We start from the raw sequence: 22,808 nt of genomic DNA, 5'->3' as shown, positions 1-22,808 counted from the left end.
ATCCCATAATATTGAACTTAGTTTAGCCCTAGCGGCCTGTGGTTTATGAAGCCTCTAAGCAAATGGCTTCTCTGATTTTAGGTCAGAGAGGAAAGCACGACTAAACATGAATGTCATTGTCAGGTGGCCTCCCTTCTATATAAGTTGATGCTTTCTGCTTGTGTGGGATCAGATGTAAAATTTCGTAAGTGTCTTAAAAATGCAACAAGTCCTTAATGACCCATCATTTTTTTAAAAAAATAGTCTTGGGCTATACTTTTCAAGCTTTGTAATTTGCCCTAATTTTTTTTCGCAATTTCATGAGGTCTATTTTATATATCATAAACTGTATGCATTTCAAGTATATAATTCAATAAATTTTAATAACTTTATCCAGTCATATAGCCAGCAGCATAAATCAGTTTTAGAACACTTTCATGCCCCCAGTAAGATCCCTCATGCCCATTTATAATTAGTTCCCATTCTCACCCCAGCCCAAGACAACTACTAATCTATTTTCTGTCTATAAATTTGCCTTTTCTGATTAACTTTTGTATTTTTTAGTATGTCTTAATCCATGAAAAACTACCAGTAGCTGGAGGACGTAGTAGTATTAGTTGCTTATGGAGTAAAACTGTTTTCTTCATTTTTCTTTTTTAACCAAAGAAAATATGACCATTCCATCTGTTACAAAACTAACTTTAAAATGGCATTTGCCTATAATCCTAGTGAGCATCCCCATGTGGGCTGTAGGGTTCTGTGATTGTATGTACAGCTGCATTAATGACTTTCAGCGTTGTGTAAGCAGCGCTGACCAGGGACGGCAGTAAACCCTGCCATGGCTGATCACTTAAATCCTGTATCTCTATAACTTTTGTGACTGCCATTTCAACTCAGTGTTTCCAATAAGGCACAAGTTTCTTGGAGCAAAGTAGAATTGTTTTATTGTCATTTTCATATATTAAACTCCACTACGTATTTTATTCCGAAGTTAAGATTTACCACTGTGTTCTTTAAGTGGTAATAGATTCCTTCCTTATGTGCATTGTCCATTTTCTTGAATTTGAGATGGTCTACTAAAAAGTATATTTTCATTTTCTACCTTGTCAGGGGTGTTCTCTACATAGAAAAATCCCAGGTATGTTTATTTGGTGTCATTAAATGCAACTACAAATGTTTTTGCTTGACACAACTGAGTATTTTTGCTTTGGGATCCCAGTGGAAACAGCATAACAAGGATTCCAGTTAGCGTGGAATGAGGGGGGTACAGTGGTTAATTCACCATGGTTCCTGACTTTAGGGAGCTCATAGGTTAGCTAGGAAAACAGCCATTTTTTAAAATAGTGTTTTACTATCATGTGGGGAATGCCTTGATAAGTGTATGCCCGGGTGTAGGGGAAACAAAGCTGAGAGGTTAGAAAAGGTTTCCAGTCTGGCTGTGCATGAGACTGAGTCCCAAAGAATAAATAGTAACAGTCTGGGCAAAGAGCAGCAGCAGGAACTGTGGCCTTTGAAATCATTTAGGATGATTTCTTTGTAGTTTTACTTAGTTATCAAATGTCATGTTTAAAGGGCCCTGTACAACCTTTAAATACAGAGAACATTAACAGAGGGGAGGGAGGTGGGAGGTAGGGGGATGGGCAAAATGAGTGAAGGGGAGTGGGAGATGCAGGGTTCCAGTTACAGAATGAATAAGTCATGGGAATAAAATGTACGGCATGAGAAATATAATCATTGACATTGTAATACTGTTACACAGTATTGGTCATACACAGTATGGTCACAGATCGTAGCTACACTTATGGTAAGGATAGCATAATGTGCGAACTTCTCGAATCACTATTTTGTACATTTGAAACTCCTGCAACACTGTGTGTCAACTATACTCAAATAAATAAATAAATAAATGAGTATCCCTGTACAAAGAAAATGACTGAAGTTTTCTCAAAGTAAAAGACATTTGGAAATGTCCCCTGGTTGTTTTTTTTTTTAATTTTTTAATTTTTTTTATTATTATGTTAATCACCATACATTACATCATTAGTTTTTAATGTAGTGTCCGCTGGTTTTGAAGTTCCACTTACCTAATAAATATTTCCACTGTTGTGTTAAAATGGACTTAATGGACTTAATAGCATAGTATAACCTAATGCAGGTATGTTTGCATTATTTATAACTTATTCCTAAAATGATCCTGTTAGGGTATTTAAAATTTGAACCCCAAAAGAAAAATACAGAAAATTCAAAGAGAATGCTTTCTCAGAATTTTAGGGTAAGCAAAAGCACACACAAAAAAATCTTTAAAAAATAAATTGTCATTTCCCCTTTGGTGAACTTCTAGACTAGAGTAAGATCTCTGTTATAGTGCTCAGTGTATTTTTGCTTCTTCTTTTTTTTTTTTTTTTTTTTGGTTAGTTGATCACTTACCCATCTTCCCATGCAAACTATCAGATCCTTAATGATAGGAACTGGGCTTCCTTCCTGTATGTATCTCTCATAGTGCCTAGCACAGTAATGACTTTTAGTAAACAGAAATGTTGATGACTGAATGTGAGATGTTACAAGAAAACAATAAGGAGAATAATTTAGTAAATATGAAGTGGTATTTTAGTGAACTGTGTTATGGGTTGTTGCCTGGCCCATATATGGTGCACGGTAAATGTTGGTTGAATGAGTGTACAAATGAATGAAGCTATGCCTTGATAAAAATCTAAGGTATAAGAGGAATTGGAGCACATACAAACCAATGACATGCTCACAAGAAGACATAAAATGAAATTGGGGAACACGATAAGCAGGGTTTGACTGGATGGTCCCTCTGAAATAAAGTCAACACATTGTTCTTAGGTATTTCAAAGAGCTAAGACAGGAAAAAAAAAATGAAGTCTAAGAAAGCAAGATACACAGCATTAGGTGGTATTAAAATAATGACCTTTGATTTAAATCATGGCATTAAAGAATCCTGAATGAGTTCATGAGTTTACGCTATCCAAATAGAGCTAGGCTAAGTGTGAGTTTATACACATATACACACAGACACACACGCATACATACACACACACACATATATATATAGTTCCTACTCATGGAAGCAATACTCTTAAAAGGAAAGTTTGTCAATGAACACAATAATTGAAAAATGGGTAATTTCAGTGAGTGATAAGTAGAAGTGCTATGAAAGAAAGAAAGTAGTGTAAGAGGGGATGAGAGTGAGGTGCCTTTAGCTGCAAGTCCAGGGTAGAGCCTTCTAGTCATACCCTGAATGAGAGAGAAAACCTGGGGCATAGCAAGTGGTTAATGCATATGCCCTTAGAGAGGAACTAGTGAGGATATCTGAGTTAAGAAGGCCAGGATGGCTGGGTCTTGGGGAACGATGGACAGAGTGGCAAGCAGTGCGCACCGAAAGATGCTCACAGCCCTGGAGGTGACTGTGAATTTTATCTCAATTGGAAGGGGAAGTCTCTGGGAAGTTTTCTATAAGCAGGGGAACCACATGATCTGATTTCATGCTTTAGAACAGTCTCCTCACAGTTTGCTATGAAAAGTAGCTGTTAGAAGGACAGGAGAAAAATCAGTTAGAAGGCTATTGCAACACTCCAACAAGAGAAGGTGTTGTTTCCATTAGGGTGGCAGCACTGGGGAGGTGGGAGTCATTTTTGGTAGAAAAGAGCTTGTTAATGAATTGGTTGTGGATTATGATAGTTGCAAGTGAAGAATCAATGAAGGTGCCTAGATTTTTGTACTGAACGACTAGTGGAGAATGCTGTTGTTTATTGAAAAACTGAGAAATGATCAAATGAGTAGACCAGTGTCCTTTCTTGCAGATTATATTATAAATACTTGAAAATTGTTTTCTTCATTACATGAGGCATAACGCTTTGCATATTGTGGGTGCTAGTGACTGTGTATTGTCTGATAAGGTGATTAGGAAATTGAGGTATGAAGAATTGACGTCTGAGCCTTCCAGTATGTTGCACTATACTGAAACTTTTGGCTTCTTAAAAAGAGATTATTTTTTAAAATTCTTTGCAAATGTTAAGAAACATGAAGAAGAAAACTAGCCTACATTTAAAACTTTTCCTTTATACTAACTTTTCAAATCCTCTCACTTGGATCTTCATGGAATTGTAACTTGCATGCAATTTAGTTGCTAAGAGAGTCATTTTCAATAATGAGGATAAATACTATGTTTCTTTCATTTGGAAGCTTGTCATTAAGATTCAAAGACAAAGCATTTTAGTGTTTTGGTACTTTACTTACATTGATATTTTACATTTGATATTTTCTTTACATTCGTAGTCCAGTGGGTGTGAATGCTACATATTGTCAAGCTTTTCATAGCCACAAAGACAAAAAAAAAAAAAAAAAGATTGCTTTGTGTTATAAAACTCATCCCCGAGGAAAACAAGAATTTGTTTAAACAGAAAGAGTTTGCTGCTGGCACCTAGTTTCACCTCACTGGACCAAATTAAAAGTCTACACTAAGATTTAGAAAGCACTGTACTTTTTTTTTATTGGGTTTTATGTCCAGAGTTTTAGTTCTGGTAATGAGTGACAGCTTAGCTGAACAAACAACCACATGACTACCTTGAACATATTCCACCAAGAGAGGATACCAGAGAAGGAGGCAGTTCTTACCTTGGGAGTATGAATAGTGAAGAAAGGAGAGAAATGAACAATTAGCCTTTTACTTTTACATTCCACTTGTTAATACATTGATGGTGATGACTTCTCTGTGGTGGCCATTGTGAGGAAGCTTTGGTATTCATACTAGTCTTCTTAAGACCAGCTTCCTCTTAAAGCTCTTGGCTGTCTCTAACCCTTCTCCAGCTGTTTTATATACCTGGTGATTACAGAGGGCTCTTTCTAAACTGCAAAAGTGACTTTATTTTAATATTGCTTAAAATTTCTCATGACCTCCTCTTTGCCTACAGAATATAATCCAAACTCCAGGGACCAGTTTCCCCTCTGTTTCATATTTAAGCTTTGTAATGTCTTTGCCAACTGTCAACCAAACTCTCCTTCTTGAAACTCTCTCTCTGCTCCCATTCTTAGCTACCATTACCTCATATTCTCTTGGTTTTCCTCCTACTTCTCCGCTCACTTCTTCCTAGTCTCTTTCCAGGTTTCTCTTGCTCTACACATGTCATAAGGTTGGTTGTCTGCAGGCCTCCCAAATTTTCAGTCTTTTTTAATCACAGTATTTCTAGGAATATCCATGGCTTCAAATGTACTTTAAATGTTGACTCCAAAACGTACTTCTTTACAATGGACCTGTCTACTAAGATTGAACTCTAATGTCTACCTATCTTATGAAATATCTCTACCTTGATGGCACACAGGTTCCCCAAACTCACCACATACAATATTAAAATAATTATATTCTTCCCATTCTACTTTTTCAGTATGAAGTACCACTTTTGATTCTACAACCCTAACCTGATACATGGAAGTTGTCCTAGACTCCTCACTCACCCACCACACACAACTGCCAAATCCTATAGATCCCATTTCCTCGATGTTTCTTAGCTCTTAGCTCTTATTTTCCTTCCTTAGGCCTTTTGATTAGTTCAAGTTCAGGTCACGAGTTTTAGACACCTTATGACCAAATGATACTGCCTCCCTGGAAAGTAATTTCCATTTACTATTCCCCATGCTTCACACGTGACAAAATTTCTCTCACGTTTATTGCTCTATTTCCCCTCCAGAGCCATCTGTGAGAAGGCACTATTATTTACATCATACTGATGACAGAAATATCAATAGGAATGTTTGGGTTTTAAGATTGTTGAGAACCTAACTAAGAAAAGGATAAGAAATTCCTAACCCAAGACTATCAACTCCCAAGCTCATGCTCCTTTCCCCATCACAGTACTGTTTCCCATCTATGCCCCATAAAGTAGATGGGGAGAGCAAGAACAATTGTTTCCTCAGATTGAAGAAAAAAATTGAGATGACTTATCTAAGGCCTTTGAGCTCTCCTTAGGAGTACAGTGGGAAAACCTACATTTCTGATTTCTAGACTTCTGTTCTTTTTTCCACACAACTCTGCTTCCCAGATATTGTCAAAGAATAAAAAGAAATGTATTATCCTGAAAAATATGTTTCTTGTGTGAAATAAAGGGATACCCAGGGTCATATCAACTAATGCCTAAAATCACAACAGGTATACAAAAATCTTCCCATTCCAGGTTCTCTAACTGCTGGTGCATTCTGTAGTCCTTGTCTATATTTTATGTAAAATTCCAGATTAAAATATGTTTTCCTTTTTGAAGTTGCTGTGTTGGTGGAACTAGCTGAGACTTAATTTAAGCTCTTATATGTTCAATTTTTTACTTTCCTTGTGAAGAACAGTCTGTGTGGAAAGGAGCTTTTGATACATGTTCACACATTACCTCCTGAGTTGCAGCTTGCATACTACAGAAGCCAAGGAGAATGATATGCAGTCTACCATCCAAAAACAAAATAAATAAAGGCAGGAATATGCCTGTTGTATTAAAATACTATATTTTGCTCCTGATGCTTCAGGCTTTGAGACCAGTTACATATTGGTTCAGTCCTGAGGGGAAAATACTGAGATCAGCATTTGAAGTATACCTTCAGAGTCTTACACTACTTAACAGTGATAATCAGGAGTTTGAGACTGGACAGTGTTTGGGCCAGTCATATTTATTATTGAATTTCTATCACAGAGAAGAATATGAAGAAGTCACAGTGGCACAGGACAGAGAAAACCATGGGCTAGGAATTGGATCTGTGTTCTGATCTCACCTTAACCACATTCTTGTCATACATTGTAACCTCTCTAGGTCTCCCCTGTAAGAAGACTGTGAGGTCTCCCATGATACTCTTTAAGGATAAGGAGAAAACTAAAATCTAGGTGATAATACTGTTAGGCATTCATAAGATAGAACTTCTCATCACCCACACAACCAATAATGGTTATTGGTTTGTTAGTCAAAAGTTTGGACACACCAGTCATCATTAGGAAGGAAAAAGAAAAGATACTTGTATGCCGTAATTATTTCACCTTAATTTTTTTTTTAATTTTAGAGCACCCATGATCACATGAGCAGGGGTAGGGATGGGTGGAAGCAGCAGAGGGAGAGAGAGGGAATCTTAAACAGGCTCCATGCCCAGCATGGAGCCCAAGGCAGGGCTCTATCTTACGACCCTGGGATCATGACCTGAGCCAATATCAAGAGCTGGTTGCTCAACCAACTGAGCCAGCTAGGTGCCCCTCACCTTAAATTTTAAAAATATAACTGGTGGCACAATCAAATCAGTGGTTTAGTGGTATTTAAAAGAAGAAGTAGAATTTCTCCTAATAGACTTCCTCTAATTTTTTTTTTGAGTCACCACGTTATTACTGACTTGATTGAAGCTGTTCACCATAAAGTAAAACGATATTTCCAGCATCTTTGACTATGGCATGAGAAATTTGGGGCCCTGAATTTGATCCAAATTTTTTTTTTCATATTTAGATCCGTTTGTCCCAGGATGCATGCTTTCTTCATTGTCTGTAATTTCAGTTTTCAGCAGATCTTCTTCATTAGTCCAGTGTTCTACACTGTCTTTCTATAAATCATCACAACTTGTCTGATATCACTTTGTTTGATATCACTTATCAAATTTGTCTGATATCACTTATCAAATTGTGTTCTTCATCATTTTTTACATGTGAGGGTCAAGATTTTCTCTACTATCGTCAACCTCTGGCCACATTTTTTATGATGTTATTTTCCAGCATCTAAATTGTCCATTAATTGCTTTAAAATATTTCATATACCAAGTTGATTTGGAAGGCCAAAAATCTGGGGCCCATTTTTTATTAAGTTCTACTTCATTTTTCTTGCATAAAGCACAGCCTTAATTCATTGTCCATGCCTTTCAATTTGGACTTCTTTAAATTAGAATGAAAATCAAAAGTACACTAAGTGAAAAATTATCATTTTATAATTATTTTCTGACTTTTATAGGTGTCTGTCTCATACCTAATTTGGCAGCAATGTTTTGAACTACATATAATTATTAAGTCTTTCTAGATCAGTAATTTTTTTTTTCAGGTAACATGTCTTTTTAAAATTTTTTCTTGAAGTATAGTTAACATATAGCATTATATTATTTTCAGGTGTACAATATAATTCAACAATTCTATACATTTTTCAGTACTCATCAGATAAGTGTACTCTTCACCCATATCCCCCAACTGCCTCCTGTTTGGCAATCACCAGTTCATTCTCTCTATTTAAGAGTCTTCTTTTGTCTCTTTTTTTGCTTATTCATTTCTTTTGTTTCTTAAATTCCACATATGAATGAACTCATATGGTATTTGTCTTCCTCTGACTGATTTATTTCACTTAGCATTATATCCTCTAGTCTAACTATACTGATGCATATTGCAAATTCTCATTTTTTAATGGCTGAGTAATATTCCATTGTGTGTGTGTATGTGTGTGTGTACATATACCCCACATTTATCCATTCATCTATCAATAGATGCTGGGTCATTTCCATATCTTGGCTGTTGTAAATAATGCTGCAAAAAAATAGGGGTGTATATATCTTTTTGAATGAGTGTTTTCATTTTCTTTAGGTAAATACCCAGTAGTAGAATTACTGGACCAAATGGTACTTCTATTTTTAATTTTTTAAGAACCTCCATACTGTTTTCTACCACTTTATATTCCCACCAACAGTGCATGAGGGTTCCTTTTTCTCCATATTTCCATGCTAATACTTGTCATTTCTTGTGTTTTTTATTTTAGCCATTCTGACAGGTGTACGATAATACCTCATTATGGTTTTGATTCGCATTTCCCTGATGATTAGTGACATTGAACATCTTTTTATGTGTCTGTTGGCCATCTGTATGTCTCCTTGGAAAAATGTCTATTCAGGTCCCCTGACCATTTTTAATTAGATTTTTTTTTTTATGTGTTGAGTTGTGTATGTTCTTTATATGTTTTGGATATTAACCCCTTACGAGATTTATCATTTGCAGATATATTTATTCATTTACTAGATTGCCTTCATTGTTTTGTTTCCTTTGCTGTGCAAAAGCTTTGTTGTTTTGAACTGCATATAATTATTAAGTCTTTCTAGATCAGTAAATTTATTCTTGATAGAAACAAGTTTTTTTACACACTCATATTTCAGTTTTGTAACATTAAATTACATGATTATAAAATGAGTATAATAAGAATAAACAGATTTGAGAACAGTTACAACTGAATCTTAGTAAACTTACAAGTCATATCAAAGGAATGAGAATATATGGGCCATGAGCATTTCAATTGCTGTAAACATTGGTCAGCTTGTCACTGGGGATGGAGAGGATTGGTTAATCTGTAAAAAGATGTTGATTCGGGAGCCTGAGTGGCTCAATTGTTAAGCATCTGCCTTTGGCTCAGGTCATTATCACAAAGTCCTGGGATCAAGCCCCACATTGGGCTCTCTGCTCAGCGGGAAGCCTGCTTCTCCCTCTCCCACTCCTCCTGCTTATGTTCCCTCTCTTGCTGTCTCTCTCTGTCAAATAAATAAATAAAATCTTAAAAAAAAAAAAAAAGATGTTGATTAAGATTGCTCAGTAGTTAGGATGCCTGGGTGGCTCAATCAGTTGAGCGTCTGCCTTTGGCTCAGATCATGATCTTCCAGCCCTGAGACGGAGTCCTACATTGGGCTCTTTGCTCAGTCAGGAGCCTGCTTCTCCCTCTTCCTGCTGCTCCCCCTGTTTGTGCGCTCTCTCTCTCTCTCTCCTCTCTCTCTCTGACAAATAAATAAAATAAAATAAAAAGAGAGCTAGTAGTAAAACTTGTGGACTGAACAGTTAAACTGAAGAAGGATCGGTGATGATTTGCTAACAATGCATGGTCCTTGTCTCTTATTGTAATTAATAATTTGCATGAAAATGTAAAAGGCATTTTATCATATTTGAAGATGATACAAAACTACATGAAAAAGTGAAGTTCTGTAATGGCTAGCACATCTTAGATACTCAATACATATTTATTGAGTTGAATTGATGACCTAATGTGAGCTCAACTATAAAACTAGATCAAAATTAATACCATTAAATTTGACAGTGGTAGATATTAATTAATTATATTGAGTTTCCAAAAACCCAATATACAAGTACATGATAAAATTGATTTCAAATCATTTGATGTCAAAAATATATGAGATGTTAGCTTGACCTTAAATTTAACAATACAATTAGGCAAACTTTAAAATTCCATGTTATCTTGGGCTCCTCTGGAAGGAGTATAGAATACAGGTGGAGGAAAGTCAACATCTCCTGGCACTCAGCCCTAGTTTAAACATATCTGGATCTCTGAATTCATTTCTGGGTTCTACAGTTTAAGTAAAAATCAGAAGAAAATTGGGGTGCCTGGCTGGCTCAGTCTGTAGAGTGTATGACTCTTGATCTCGGGGTTGTGGGTTCGAACCCCACACTGGGTGTAGAGATTACTTAAAAATAAAATCCTTAAAAAAAAAAGAAAAAGGGGCACCTGGGTGGCTTAGTCAGTTAAGCATCTGACTCTTGATTTCGGCTCAGGTCATGATCTCAAGGTCATGAGGTGGAGTCCTGCGTCAGGCTGTGCACTCAGTGGGGAGTCCACTTTTCTCTCTCTCTCTCTCTGTCTCTCCCCTTTTCCCCCTCTCTCCCTCTCCCTTTACCCCTCCCCCTGCTTGCTCTCTTTCTCTCAAATAAATAAATAAATCTTTAAAAAAGTAAAAATAGGGACACCTGGGTGGCTCAGTTGGTTAAGCATCTGCCTTTGGCTCAGGTCATGATCCCAGGGTCCTGGGATCGAGTCCTTCATCGGGCTCCCTGCTCAGTGGGGAGCCTGCTTCTGCCTCTGCCTGTTGTTCCACTAGCTTGTGGTCTCTCTCTCTCTCTGACAAATAAATAAAGTCTTAAATAAATAATAAATAAAAAGGAAAAAAAGAAAAATGTAAGAGTATAGAAAGAAATATAGCTAGGAATCTTAATACCATCTGAAAAAGAATCAGAAGTGTTCAGAATGTTTATTAGAAAGAGTAGAAGATGCAAGAATATCTGTCCTTCAGTGGCTATTATGGACGTATCAGTGTTACACCAAGAGAAAGAAGAACTTTTCAATAGGTATAACTGTTCCACTGTAGATCCTATTCCCCATATGTGTCACAGGCACATTAAGCTAAGCTTATACAAAATCAAACTCAATTACATTCCTAGTGCCATTGTCCAAGTTTAGGCATTTATTATTTTTCTTTCTCATGATGATTTCCCATTGGTCTCCCTGCTTGTAGATTCCCTCCTCTTCCTTCCACTGTTCAGAGTATTTTTAGGTTTACCCTTCTGAATCATAGATAGCATCATATTGATCCCCAACTTTAGAGAGCTCACCACTGCCATCAAGGTGAAGTCCACACCTCTTGGCATGGTATTCATTGCCCCTCTTGACCCACCCCAAGTCAGCTTTCTGACCTCATCCCTAGCTATTCTGCTCTGGCCAAGCCAAACCCTCAAGGTTTCCAGAGCACAACACATACTTTTGACCCTCCATGATTTTGATCATACTCTTCTAGCTTCTCAGAAAGTCCTTCCCCTTCTACACCATTTAAAATGTGTATACATCCTTCCAGATCCAGCTTAGATGGTTTGTCTATCAAATATACCTAGAGATTTATTTAAAAATGTTATCTATATGAAAAGAGCCCACATGGTTTATTTGATTTTACTGGCTTTATTATCAGGTACTTATTGAGTACTACACTATTAAGGAATCAAAGAGTCATCCCAAGCACCTAACATGATCCTTGGTACATAGTAAATTCCCAATGAGCATTTGTTAGATATAACCAGAAGATACAAATAATTATATGAGACAATTCATGTTAAGTATCAGTGAAGCAACCGGAGAGATATCTAGATTCATGCAAGAAGGTAATAGTGTTTTGGTTATGTTGCATTTGAGGTACTGGCTGGATACCCAAGAGGACATATACTCTTCTTTTTAAGAATAATGGCAACTTAATGCATGTATATGAAGACAGGGAAAGTAGAAAAAGAGAAGAAATAAATATTAAGAGAGATCAGATAAATGATAGATACAGGTATTCAAGTGAAGAGTTAAAAATGACAAGGAGAGATGAAAGTTCTTCAGAAATGTGGGTGAAGAATGAAACAGAATATTGAAAACACATCAGGAGGTATTTTAGTTGGATGGGACTTCACAAGGCACATTAAATAAGTTTATTGTTATCAGCTTGTTAATAAAAGACCCAAAAACCTTTTTGTGTTCTCCACAAAATGACAAAGTTTTAATGCTACAGTATTTTGGAAAGACCAGTTATCCTGTCTCTTATTGCTTTAGAGTTGGAGAAAATTAAAAAGCCATTTATCACCACCATCTAGGTCCTTTGTGTTGCATATGTAATGAAACAGTTTCAATTCAGATGCTCAACAAAATTTTAATTTCACACAGCAGTGGGATTGCATCTTTCAGCACCATTCAAATGTCATTTTCTTAGGCAATAACCAGAGTCTTTTACTTGGAAAATCAGAGAGTTCCTGGAAAAGAGATTCTACTGTTCTCTGGCTCAGTTTTATTCAATGATGGCATGATTTTTAGAAAGGCAATAAGGCTGTTACCTCTCTCTAAATCTTAAAAAGTCTTGGTAAGATTTATCTCCACAGTTGCCTGATTTGCCACTTCAGCCAAGCTGCCTAAGTACAGAGTGGCACCATAGGTTTCTACCACATGACAGGACTTCGTCCCCATTGTCAGTGCTGTGACATGCTGCTGAGCCTTTTCATCCTACTCACCCACCATCTTCACTGTCACTCAAATGCTTATAGATGTCCAGGGCTCATTAATAAGGTGGTGTGGATAAGACAGAGAAGTCCCTCTTCTTTTTTTAATTTTTTTATTGTTATGTTAATCACCATACATTACATCATTAGTTTTTGATGTAGTGTTCCATGATTCATTGTTTGTGTATAACACCCAGTGCTCCATGCAATATGTGCCCTCTTTAATACCCATCCTCTTTTAAATTATCTTCATAAAAAAAAATGGTCTTCAAAAGCTACTGACATGCAAGCTGGACAGATAAGGTGAAAATAATAGGTGCTATTTTGTGCAAAACAAAACAAAACTGTCAGTGAAATTCAGCATTTCCTAACAAAATGTGTGGTATCCTCTCTCTGAACTAATCACAGAGCTTTGCTTTCACCTTTCTATAAGGCAACATGATTTGTCTCAGAGGAACAAGTACTTCAGAGCCAGCAAACATGGGTTCTACTCTTGCTACCTACTAGCTGTGAGACCTTGGTCTTTAATTTCCTTCAAAAGTGGGCATAATGACTAGCTCTCAGTGTTGTTACAAAGTTTGAAAGAGACAGGGCATGGGACCTTACAGATAGATGGAACTCAGCCCATGGTCTTCATCATTCAGAAAGGCATTTATGAAGCATATTCTGTGGATCAGCGCTGAGCTGAGAATGTGCACATGGATAAGCCTCACTCCTTGCTCTGAAAACATGCATGACTTAGCAGAGAAAAAAATAGGTGTGTAAATAAATGGTGGTGATTCTCAGTCCTGGTGCTATTTGGGATGTGTGGAAAAGATGGGATGGTGCACCGAACAGCATGTCAACTGCACTGGGGTGGTGAGGGAGGCATATCATATACTGCTTCACAGAATAGACTCTAACAGTGTCTAGAAAAATGATAGAAGGAGAATGAGGGCCATTTGTTGATAAGACTGGGTTTTTTTAAGACGAAGATATTCTGAGCACTTAGCTCTCCAATGTTAAAAGCTTGAAGTTTTAGCTGTGCCTTCCTCCCATGCTGCTTCCTGTGGTTCTCAGAATTCCATCTGGCTCTCCTCTGCCTGAGGAGCTGAAAGGGCCAGGCACGGGTTCCTTGTAATTTGTCGGTCATGGTAGAACTAACAACACACTGTGTACGCAGTCAGTAATACAGAATGCACAGAACCAGCTTGGTTCCAGGGGGAAGATGTTCGGTGTTTTTAAAAAACACCAGTTATTATCACCATCTGGTAGCTCCTAATACCTACTGCACATGTTCCCCATTCAAGTCCTGCTTACACATTGCTATCAGGGAAAAACAAAAATTCCCTTGTGTCTGTAGGTCTTGACTTATCAAATAATTCACTGTATTTGTCTTAGTAAAGTAAAAGGGTAATTACATGTTGTAAAAGGCTCTGTTTGTTCAAAATTTACACATTCGGAGAAACTGGCTGACTTTGCATGTGTAATATACGAGGAGTCAAATTCTGTGAGCACTTCAAGGTATCTTCCACATTTAATTTAAGTGTCACTAAAACTTTAAGAGGGACGTTACTGGAATAATTTAGGGTAGAATAATAAAGTAATTAGTTTAAGGTAGTGATAAGTAAAGAGAGATTACTGAATATTTCTTTGTTTTAATTATATGGGCTAGGCTAATGGTGAGGAAGCTATCAGGAATTCCAGTTACTCATTCATCTTGGTTAGCAGGCATCATTGATCTTTACCCAAAAAGGACTGTTGGTACTTTCTAAACCAGTGTAATATATATGGCAAAGGAAAGGATTAAACAGTTTAAACATAAGAAACACGATTAACAAGTAAGCATATAGAAAAAAAATGGTCATTTTAGTAAAAAGAAGAAATATAAATCTGAAGTATCATTTTGTACATATTATCAATTTTTTAAATTATAATGTTAGTGACTATAAGATTGTGGTGAAACTGGCATATATATATATTTTATATTATTTAAAAGATATTAAATGGAATATATATTATATATATTGGAGGCAATAAAATGATACAAAGCTTTTGAAAAGTAATTAATAACATAAATCAAGAACCTAGTGAATGTTTCCATTTGGGGAATATAGTCAAAGGAAATTGTCAAATAAGAAAAAGTAATTGATATCAGTATATTCATGCAGCATTGTTTATAATATTAAAACAGTAGAAATAACCCAAATATCTAACCATAAAAGAATAGTTAAATATATCTTCAGAGGAAATAACATTATATAACACAAAAATAATAATTATGGAGACCCTATAAGAAATGCTTAAATTATAATATAATAAGCAAATGCAGGATATAAAGCTATATATGGTCTGTGTATATATAAAACTATATGAAGCACATGTGGACATATAGAGAGTCAATAACATAGCATGGAAAGTACACACACTTGGCAACAAGATAGGCTTTAGTTTGAATTCTGGCTCCATATTTGCAAGCTATTGATTTCTGATAAGTAGTTTAAATTTTGTGTGTTTTGTTTTTTTTATATATAAAATGTGGCTACTCATACATACCTACAGGACAGCTGCAATAATTAAATTAGATAATTCTGTAACATCTGAGACAAGGTAATGGAATTATATGTGATTTTTTTTAACTGTCTCTTATTTTGATTTTCATTAATTTATAATGTTTTTACAATAGAAAATATATTTTAATTTGATACTGACACAAATTTATGTTATACTCACAAATACACATCTTGTGGCACTGACTATATAACTAAAAGAAATGATCTAAGTAATTATTCTTATTTAGTGCTATGTTAAAATACACATTCTGCTAAATCATATTGGTTTATTTAACAAATACTTATGTAGCTTTTACCATGTAACAGACACTGTTTTAAACATTGTATTCACTGAATCCTTATAACAATCCCAGGAGGAAAGTACTATTACTATCCTGATTTCACAGGTGAGAAACTGACACACAGAGAGATGTAGATCACTTGAGCAAGGTCACATTGGTCCATTTGGTGGAGCTGGGATTTTAACTCAAGCATCTGGCTACATGGTCCAGCTCCTGAACGCTAGGCTGTTTTTCAACTGCCAGTCAAAACATGTTCAGGGAACATATATCACGCTCGACACTATGAAGGATGCCAGGAAACATAGGGCACAATCCTTAATTTCAGCAACATTCTCTAGTTTTTAGCTGCAGTGCCCAAATTCTCCCTCAACCTCAGATAAATGTCATCCATGTCACAACTAAATGCTATTCAGAGAGAGATACCACTTATCATCCATAATGACTGAATTTCTGGATGAAAATCTGGAGCCTAGAGCTTGGCTCTCTGTAACAATGTCAGTGTTTTCAGATGTATGTGCTGAGAAGTTGTGGAGTTGTGTGAAGGTGTCTAATGTTCTGCAAACATCTGACTCGGGTTTCTCTTTATTCATATATTTGTGTATATACACCTTCATAACCTGTGTGTGTGTGTGTGTGTTTATAACTAATATTACAACTAAGATATTATATCAACACTACAAACTAAAATTACACACTGAAACACATTTTATCATACATTTTAACACATAGGAAATCTACAAAGCATTACTTTTTGCTGCTGGATTGTTTTTGTACATATCTCAGATGAACCTCTATCTCTAACTGAAGGGTATTCTGAGATTGCAAAACACGTTCTTACAAATCTGAAAAATTGTCACCATTTGGGAGATGATATAACATGATGGTTAAGAATAATGTCTCTAGAATCAGACAGTTTAGATGCTATCTCAAGCACAAGTATTTACCACATGACTTGGGACATGTTTCTAAACCTCGCCATACCTTAGTTCCTTCACCTGTTAATGGGACAGGGTGTACCTCATAGGATTGAGAGAAGTAAACAAATAAATGTAGAAAAGGGATTCAGGCAATATGGTGCAAAATGAACGATAAACATTATAACTTTTATTGTAACTGCTTATCTATAAAATCAGTCTTATTACCATGCAACCAAACAAAATATGGATTTACATTAAATTCTAAGGTTGGCATGCAACCAGAGGTCTCATTTTTCGAGTTTTTGTGTTCATCCAACAGCTGAATTGTTATTAATTTTACAAGTGAGTGTTCCAAGTGTGAACTAATATGAAAGCTTATACTAATTAAATACTTCTCCAATTTTCAAATCCACTGTTTAAAAATGTGTTATAAAAATGTTCTTCATTTAAAAAGTAATACACTGCATCATAATGAAATTATGAAAATTACCTCTTCCAAATATTTTTCTTTCTTTTCATGTCTTTCTGTCATTTCAAGGTTACTTTTGAATAATACATGCTGAAATCAAATTATAAGGAAATATTACCCCCTTATCTGGTAGAGTACAAGATTTTGGTGGATGATTCTACTTATCACCAAAGAACATTTCAGCTCCACTGTATTTCTTTCAAGATTGGTTCTTTTCTTGACAATAGGACTGATTACAATGTGCAAAGACATTTTAAATAAATGACCTGTGTTTGTTTTTTCTTTCTTTTGTTGCAGTCATTCTCAACACAGCACCGCAACCCGCCAGCCTTCAGTCACCCTCCAACGGGCCATCTCCCTGGAAGGGTAAGATGAGAATAATATGGAGCCTTCTCTTACACTAAACTGGAGCCTTATCACTAGGGCATACAGAAATTTCCTTCCTTCCTTCCTTCCCTTTTTTCCTTTCTTCCTTCCTTCTCTGAACAAATAATCTATAAAGCTTATGTTATATGCCAAGTATGTGCTAGTACTTCATTTAACAAGTCAAATGAATTATTCTTTACCTTCAGAGGGCTCATTGTCTATTGGGAGTGGCAGAAATACAGACACATATTTGCTTCCGGTGTAAGCATCACAAAGGAGATGCATGTAAGGGATTAATGGAAGATCTTGGAAGGACACCTGGCTGAGAATGGGCATCAAAGAAGGAGGGGAAAGCAAGTCAGGATGGTTTCAGAGAAGACATAACTGTCAAGCTGAGAACTGAAGCACCTATGGATATTTGCCTGGCAGACACTGGAAGGAAGGGTACTCTGAGCAGAAGAAAGGGCATGTGCAAAAACATGAACACATGAGCAAGCATGAGGTGGCATAAGGCCATTAGGTGACTCAGAGATTGGCCTAGGGTGTGTGAAGCAGTGGGGCAGGAGATAAGAATGGAGATGTTGGGGGTGCCTGGGTGGTTCAATAGGTCACGGGTCCAACTCTTAATTTTGGTTCAGGTCATGGTCTCTGGGTTGTGAGATCCAGCCCAGTGTCAGGCTCTGCGCTCAGCGGGGAATCTTTTGGAGATTCTCTCTCTCCCTCTCCCTCTGCCCCTACCCTTGCTCGCACTCTCTCTTGCTTGTTCTCTCTGTCTAAAATAAATAAATCTTAAAAAAAAAAAAAAAAAAGAATGGAGATGTTAGCTGGGCAGGCTTACATGTAGAGGACTTAGTATTTTGTATTTCTGAATTCCCCAATCAGATAAAAGCTGGAGGGGTTGGGAGGAAGGGGTTAATATTTCCCTCCACTTGTTTTATAATTATAGCTGGTTGAATTGAGAACATTTAATTGATTAATGTATAAAAATTAAATCATTTTACTTCTCCAATATCTGTTACCAATTTTGTTTCAACCCTATTTCTCAATGACATGTAGGCTTCCTTAATGGCATTTCAATTTAAATCTCTAACTTTATTATTTATTAGTCCTTTCTATTTTAAAATTTTATATTTTATTCAGACCTCTGTCCCTCCTTCTAACATAATTAGGACTTGGATTCCACCAGAGTGTTCTGGAGTTGACAGGGGTATGGTCTGCTCTGTCTCTGATATCACCCCTCTAGATGGTCCTTTCTCTTAGATTTCTCCTCAGGTAGTATTGGGGCAAAAAAAAAAAAAAAAAAAGGAAACAGGAATTGGCACTTCCTCACCATTCTACTGTGGCTGTCCCCCTTCTCTTGGTTATCTCTGGTGATGTAGCCTGAATGGGTGGATAACCAAACAAACATGCACCAATGTTGGGAGACTCCCACAGCTCCTCCAGCCAAGTGATCCCCTGGGAGACCCAGCTGTCTCTTCCACAGAACACCTAGCAATAGCACACTATACCTTCCCACATACTCACCACTACCTGAACCATAGCAATCCCTCCCATGCCCGGAGTCCCCATTTCTCATCTGTCCTCAGCAGCTTCAAAGCTGAGGCTTGCCGGCCAAGTGGCAGCCATCTTTCCTCCCCCTCAGGTAGAGCTTACCAGGGACAGTCCTTACCTCTTTTCTCCCTGGCTGACCTTCTTGTCTTCTCTCCCCACGGTTCTTTTCCATCCTGGGTAGCAACAAGGCAAAGCAACAAACTCCATGGCTTAATGGAGATCCACCCTGGAGAGAGATGTTAGTCTTTACTTCATGGAAGAGCATAAATATTATAAATACTTTTCATGGAATGCCCTTTCTTGCCCTCAGCTAAGGAAACCCCTTGCATGTCCCCAAACCCATAGGAAAGTGAGCAAAAAGAATGTGGCCTCTCCGTGGGCACTACACTCCCCCCTAAAATGACAGCTCCCTCCTCTTCTGTTTATGATGGTAAAGAACATCAAACCCCTTTGGTTCCTCTAGTAAACAAACAAAAACAGAGAGATAGGAATGGTAGGCTAAATATGAATAATAGCTAAATAGCTCTGGAGAATTAAGTAGCTTTTTTCTCAACAGGACAGTATCTTCTTTGTAACATTTGTTCTAGTCCATAAAAAAACAAAAAAGGCATAAGAAGTTCTCAATCGGTAAGTCACAGAATTTGGTTCTGTAGTAATATTTAAGTTGGTCTAGATTCTGGATCGTAGCCAGACTCCCTGAGTTTAAATCTGGACTTAGGAACTTACTAGCTGTGTGAGAGCAAGTTGCTTGTTTTTTTGTATGTTTTTGTTTGTTTGTTTGTTTTTATATGCCTCAATTTCCTCATCTGTAAAATGTACATATTTCGTATTTCCTTAGAGAGTTTTTCTCAAGAATGAAAGTTATATATATTATTTTTTATAATAGTACTGGCATTATATGTGTTTGCTGTAGTATAGTATAATGTTCATTGCTGTTGTTATACATAACATATACTTAATTTATCAGGCAGGAGAGTTTTGCATTTATATTAAATAAGGATTCGTTAAAACAGTCAGGGATCGGTGTCATCACTGTACTTTGGAGAGGCATATTCCTATATACACAGGTAATAATCATTTGTGGAAGCAATTCAAATCATTGAGTTTGCTTCATTGCTGAGTTTATATATATATATAATGATTAGTGATATATATATATATATATATACACACACACATATATATGTATTTTAATTACCAAGATTATACTTAAATGCTCATTAAACACATTAAAGAATAGTGTAAGCCTTTTCTACATAGCGGCTTATCCTCAGCTCCAAAGGGAAGAATATAGGTATATGTCTCTCAGAAAGTTTAAGACAAAGACACTATGTAAACACAAGAGGAAATAGTCTCCCCAGCCTGTGAACATTCTCCAGTTGCACTTGAGAATGTTTATCAGTCAGCACCTGCAGTGCAGGTGTGTGTGGCCTTGTGATTGCACCCTCCATACCACCCCTGCCGATTTCCTCTTTCTGGAAAGTGCCATAGTTTAGAAAAACTATTCCACAAAACTTGCTGGTCACATTCTCCAAAGGGCCGTGATCAGTTTTGAATTCTGCCTGTTGTATCAGACATGTGGAACGGGCAAAGGAAAGGACGTCCAGAGTTAACAAAGAGCTGGGACAGCATTCTATCAGGAAAACATTGACAGGGTTAGGATTCTATGATTTGAAGAATGGAGCTCGTCATTAAAGAGATTACATTCAAAATGTGCAACTTGTTGGAATAAAAATAGTTCAAATTCATGGATATTCCTTCAAGGGAAGAGAAAAGAAACTAACATTTATCAAGTGCTTATTAGGTACCTGGTACGTTCTCATTCTCTCTCTCTCTCCTCATCCATCTATCTTCTATAATTTCATTTCAAAACAGTCATATAAAATAGGCATCCTTTTTTCTGAATCTTGATTCTTGGAGAAGATAAGTAATTTTCCCAAGGACACCTACCTAGAAAGCACAGTTTGGATTTGAAATCAAATTAAATTCTTCTGTACAACAATGCAGCGTGAAAAGGCTTTATTGAGCTGGAGAGCCCTAGTCACACCATTCATAAACCACATTCAGGATAAGTTAGACACAGTGAAGAACTTCCTGGGACTTCCATTTCAAAATGATGAAGAACTAGAACTGACTCTAAGCCTAGAAATCATTAAACAGAGCTAATAACCCACCATTTGGAGTAGATCTGGAGATCCATGTACATGCTAGGTAGCTGAGGTATTTGTGATAGAGGTGAGGGTATGGGGACTGAGCTGCCCATTGGTCTCTACTTAACCTTCCTTGTTCCTTATGAAGACTACCCCAGAGCACAGAATGACTGTCAGTCCACATATTGGTCATTAACACAGAGCAGATTTCCTCCAGCTAGTCTAAATAAGAGCATTTTCTTCTAAAGCTATTTCCAAATCTTTTCTTTCTTCTTACTCACAAAAGCTTATTAGCAGGTTGCCAATAAATATTTTTTTAGCCTTTTGCACTGTTTTCCACTTGAGTGCAATGACATCTGTGATAACCACAATCACTAATTCTAATTCTCCACTGAGATGAGACCAAAAATGCAAAGGCCTTCCCCTGACTTTATAATACAAAGGTGACTCCTTTTCTAAAATCAGAAATGGTTGGGCGCCAGGGTGGCTCAGTCAGTTAAGCATCTGCCTTCGGCTCAGGTCATGATTCCAGGGTCCTAGGATCGAGTCCTGCATTGGGCTCCCTGCTCAGTGGGGAGTCTGCTTCTCCCTCTTCCCCTCCCCCCTTCTCGTGATCTCTCTCTCTCTCAAATAAATAAATAAAAGCTTTAAAAAAAATGGTATTCTTAGCGATGCTCCATTGTTTTAACTGATAAAAAACATTTTGCCTCATATTTAACAAGCAAATCATGCGCTACGAAAAATATTGTGTTCCTTGCAGTCATGGAAGAAAACTGACTCTGGAATCAAAGAATTGGTTTTGAATCCTGGCCTCTCTGCCATCTGTTGTTGTCTGTCTTAAACAGGACCCCTCCCCTCTCTCTAAGCATGAATTTCCTCCTTAGCCAAGAGGGAGACCAACATAGGACTCACTAGCTTTCTGCAGAAGTAGCAGGTACATATTAGACCCTCAATAAGTACTAGCTGAATATATACTTAGTCCAAGTGTTCTGAGAAAACAAAACTTTTATAGCCTAGATTAATTTGAAGACCCACATTGAACACTTGTTATTATATGTGTGTGTATATATATATATATATAAAACATTTCTGGATATAAAATAAAATATTGGAGGTAGAAATAATTTTGCATTGCTGGAATATTTAGAAGGGGATACCTCAGTAATTCTCTATAAGGTTCAGAACACTAAAATTCATGCTATATGTGCCCAGCAGGCCCACAAATAGATAATGTGGCATACAATCATTGTCACTGAGCACATAGTGGGAAAGTCATTTTTCACTTTGCATAGGCCAGCGGGTCTTTAGCAGATTCCCATTAAGGTGTTATACCGCTGAGCGGAGGCAATAAGCTGAAATTGGAAATTTCATTGTTTCAAAACTTACCTTCCTAATGCTTTCATGAAAAGCAACTGCTTAGGATATTTTTTAAATGAATGTAGTTTAAAAGTCCTTACGTCTATGTATTTTTCACCTAAGTTGCTATTTACTTGACATAAAATAAGTGGGACTATTTCAGATTTCCAGTTAATTTGATCATGAAGACAACAAAACTGTCCAATTGAGCCTCTACCTAGAGTTACTGCTGTTTTTTAAATCGATATGTGAGTCATCTTTAACTATGCCAGGCATAAGGAGGCAGAATAACATCCCCATTCACAGTGTGATCTCCTTGCTTCAGGTTCAGGTTGACAGATACAGCTCGCCACCCCTTCATCTCTTCTTCCTCCTGGGACCCCAT

General features: G+C 36.9%; 1 protein-coding gene across 26 annotated transcripts in view; it reads left to right on the top strand.

Annotated features, from left to right (window-relative positions):
• The window catches only part of DLG2 (discs large MAGUK scaffold protein 2), a 1,693,368-nt gene that overhangs the window by 1,281,954 nt on the left and 388,606 nt on the right, over nucleotides 1-22,808 (top strand). For all 26 annotated transcript variants that reach the window (XM_032393577.1, XM_032393569.1, XM_032393582.1 and 23 more), the window contains one exon: nucleotides 17,298-17,366. In XM_032393577.1, the coding sequence (XP_032249468.1) occupies nucleotides 17,298-17,366 (69 nt within the window). The remainder of the gene's footprint in view (nucleotides 1-17,297; nucleotides 17,367-22,808) is intronic.

This window comes from Phoca vitulina, unplaced genomic scaffold, assembly GCF_004348235.1.
Source record: "Phoca vitulina isolate PV1807 unplaced genomic scaffold, GSC_HSeal_1.0 scaffold74, whole genome shotgun sequence".
NCBI lineage: Eukaryota > Metazoa > Chordata > Mammalia > Carnivora > Phocidae > Phoca > Phoca vitulina.
Note: the sequence above shows the minus strand (reverse complement) of the source record. Positions and strands in the feature narration are given on the sequence as shown.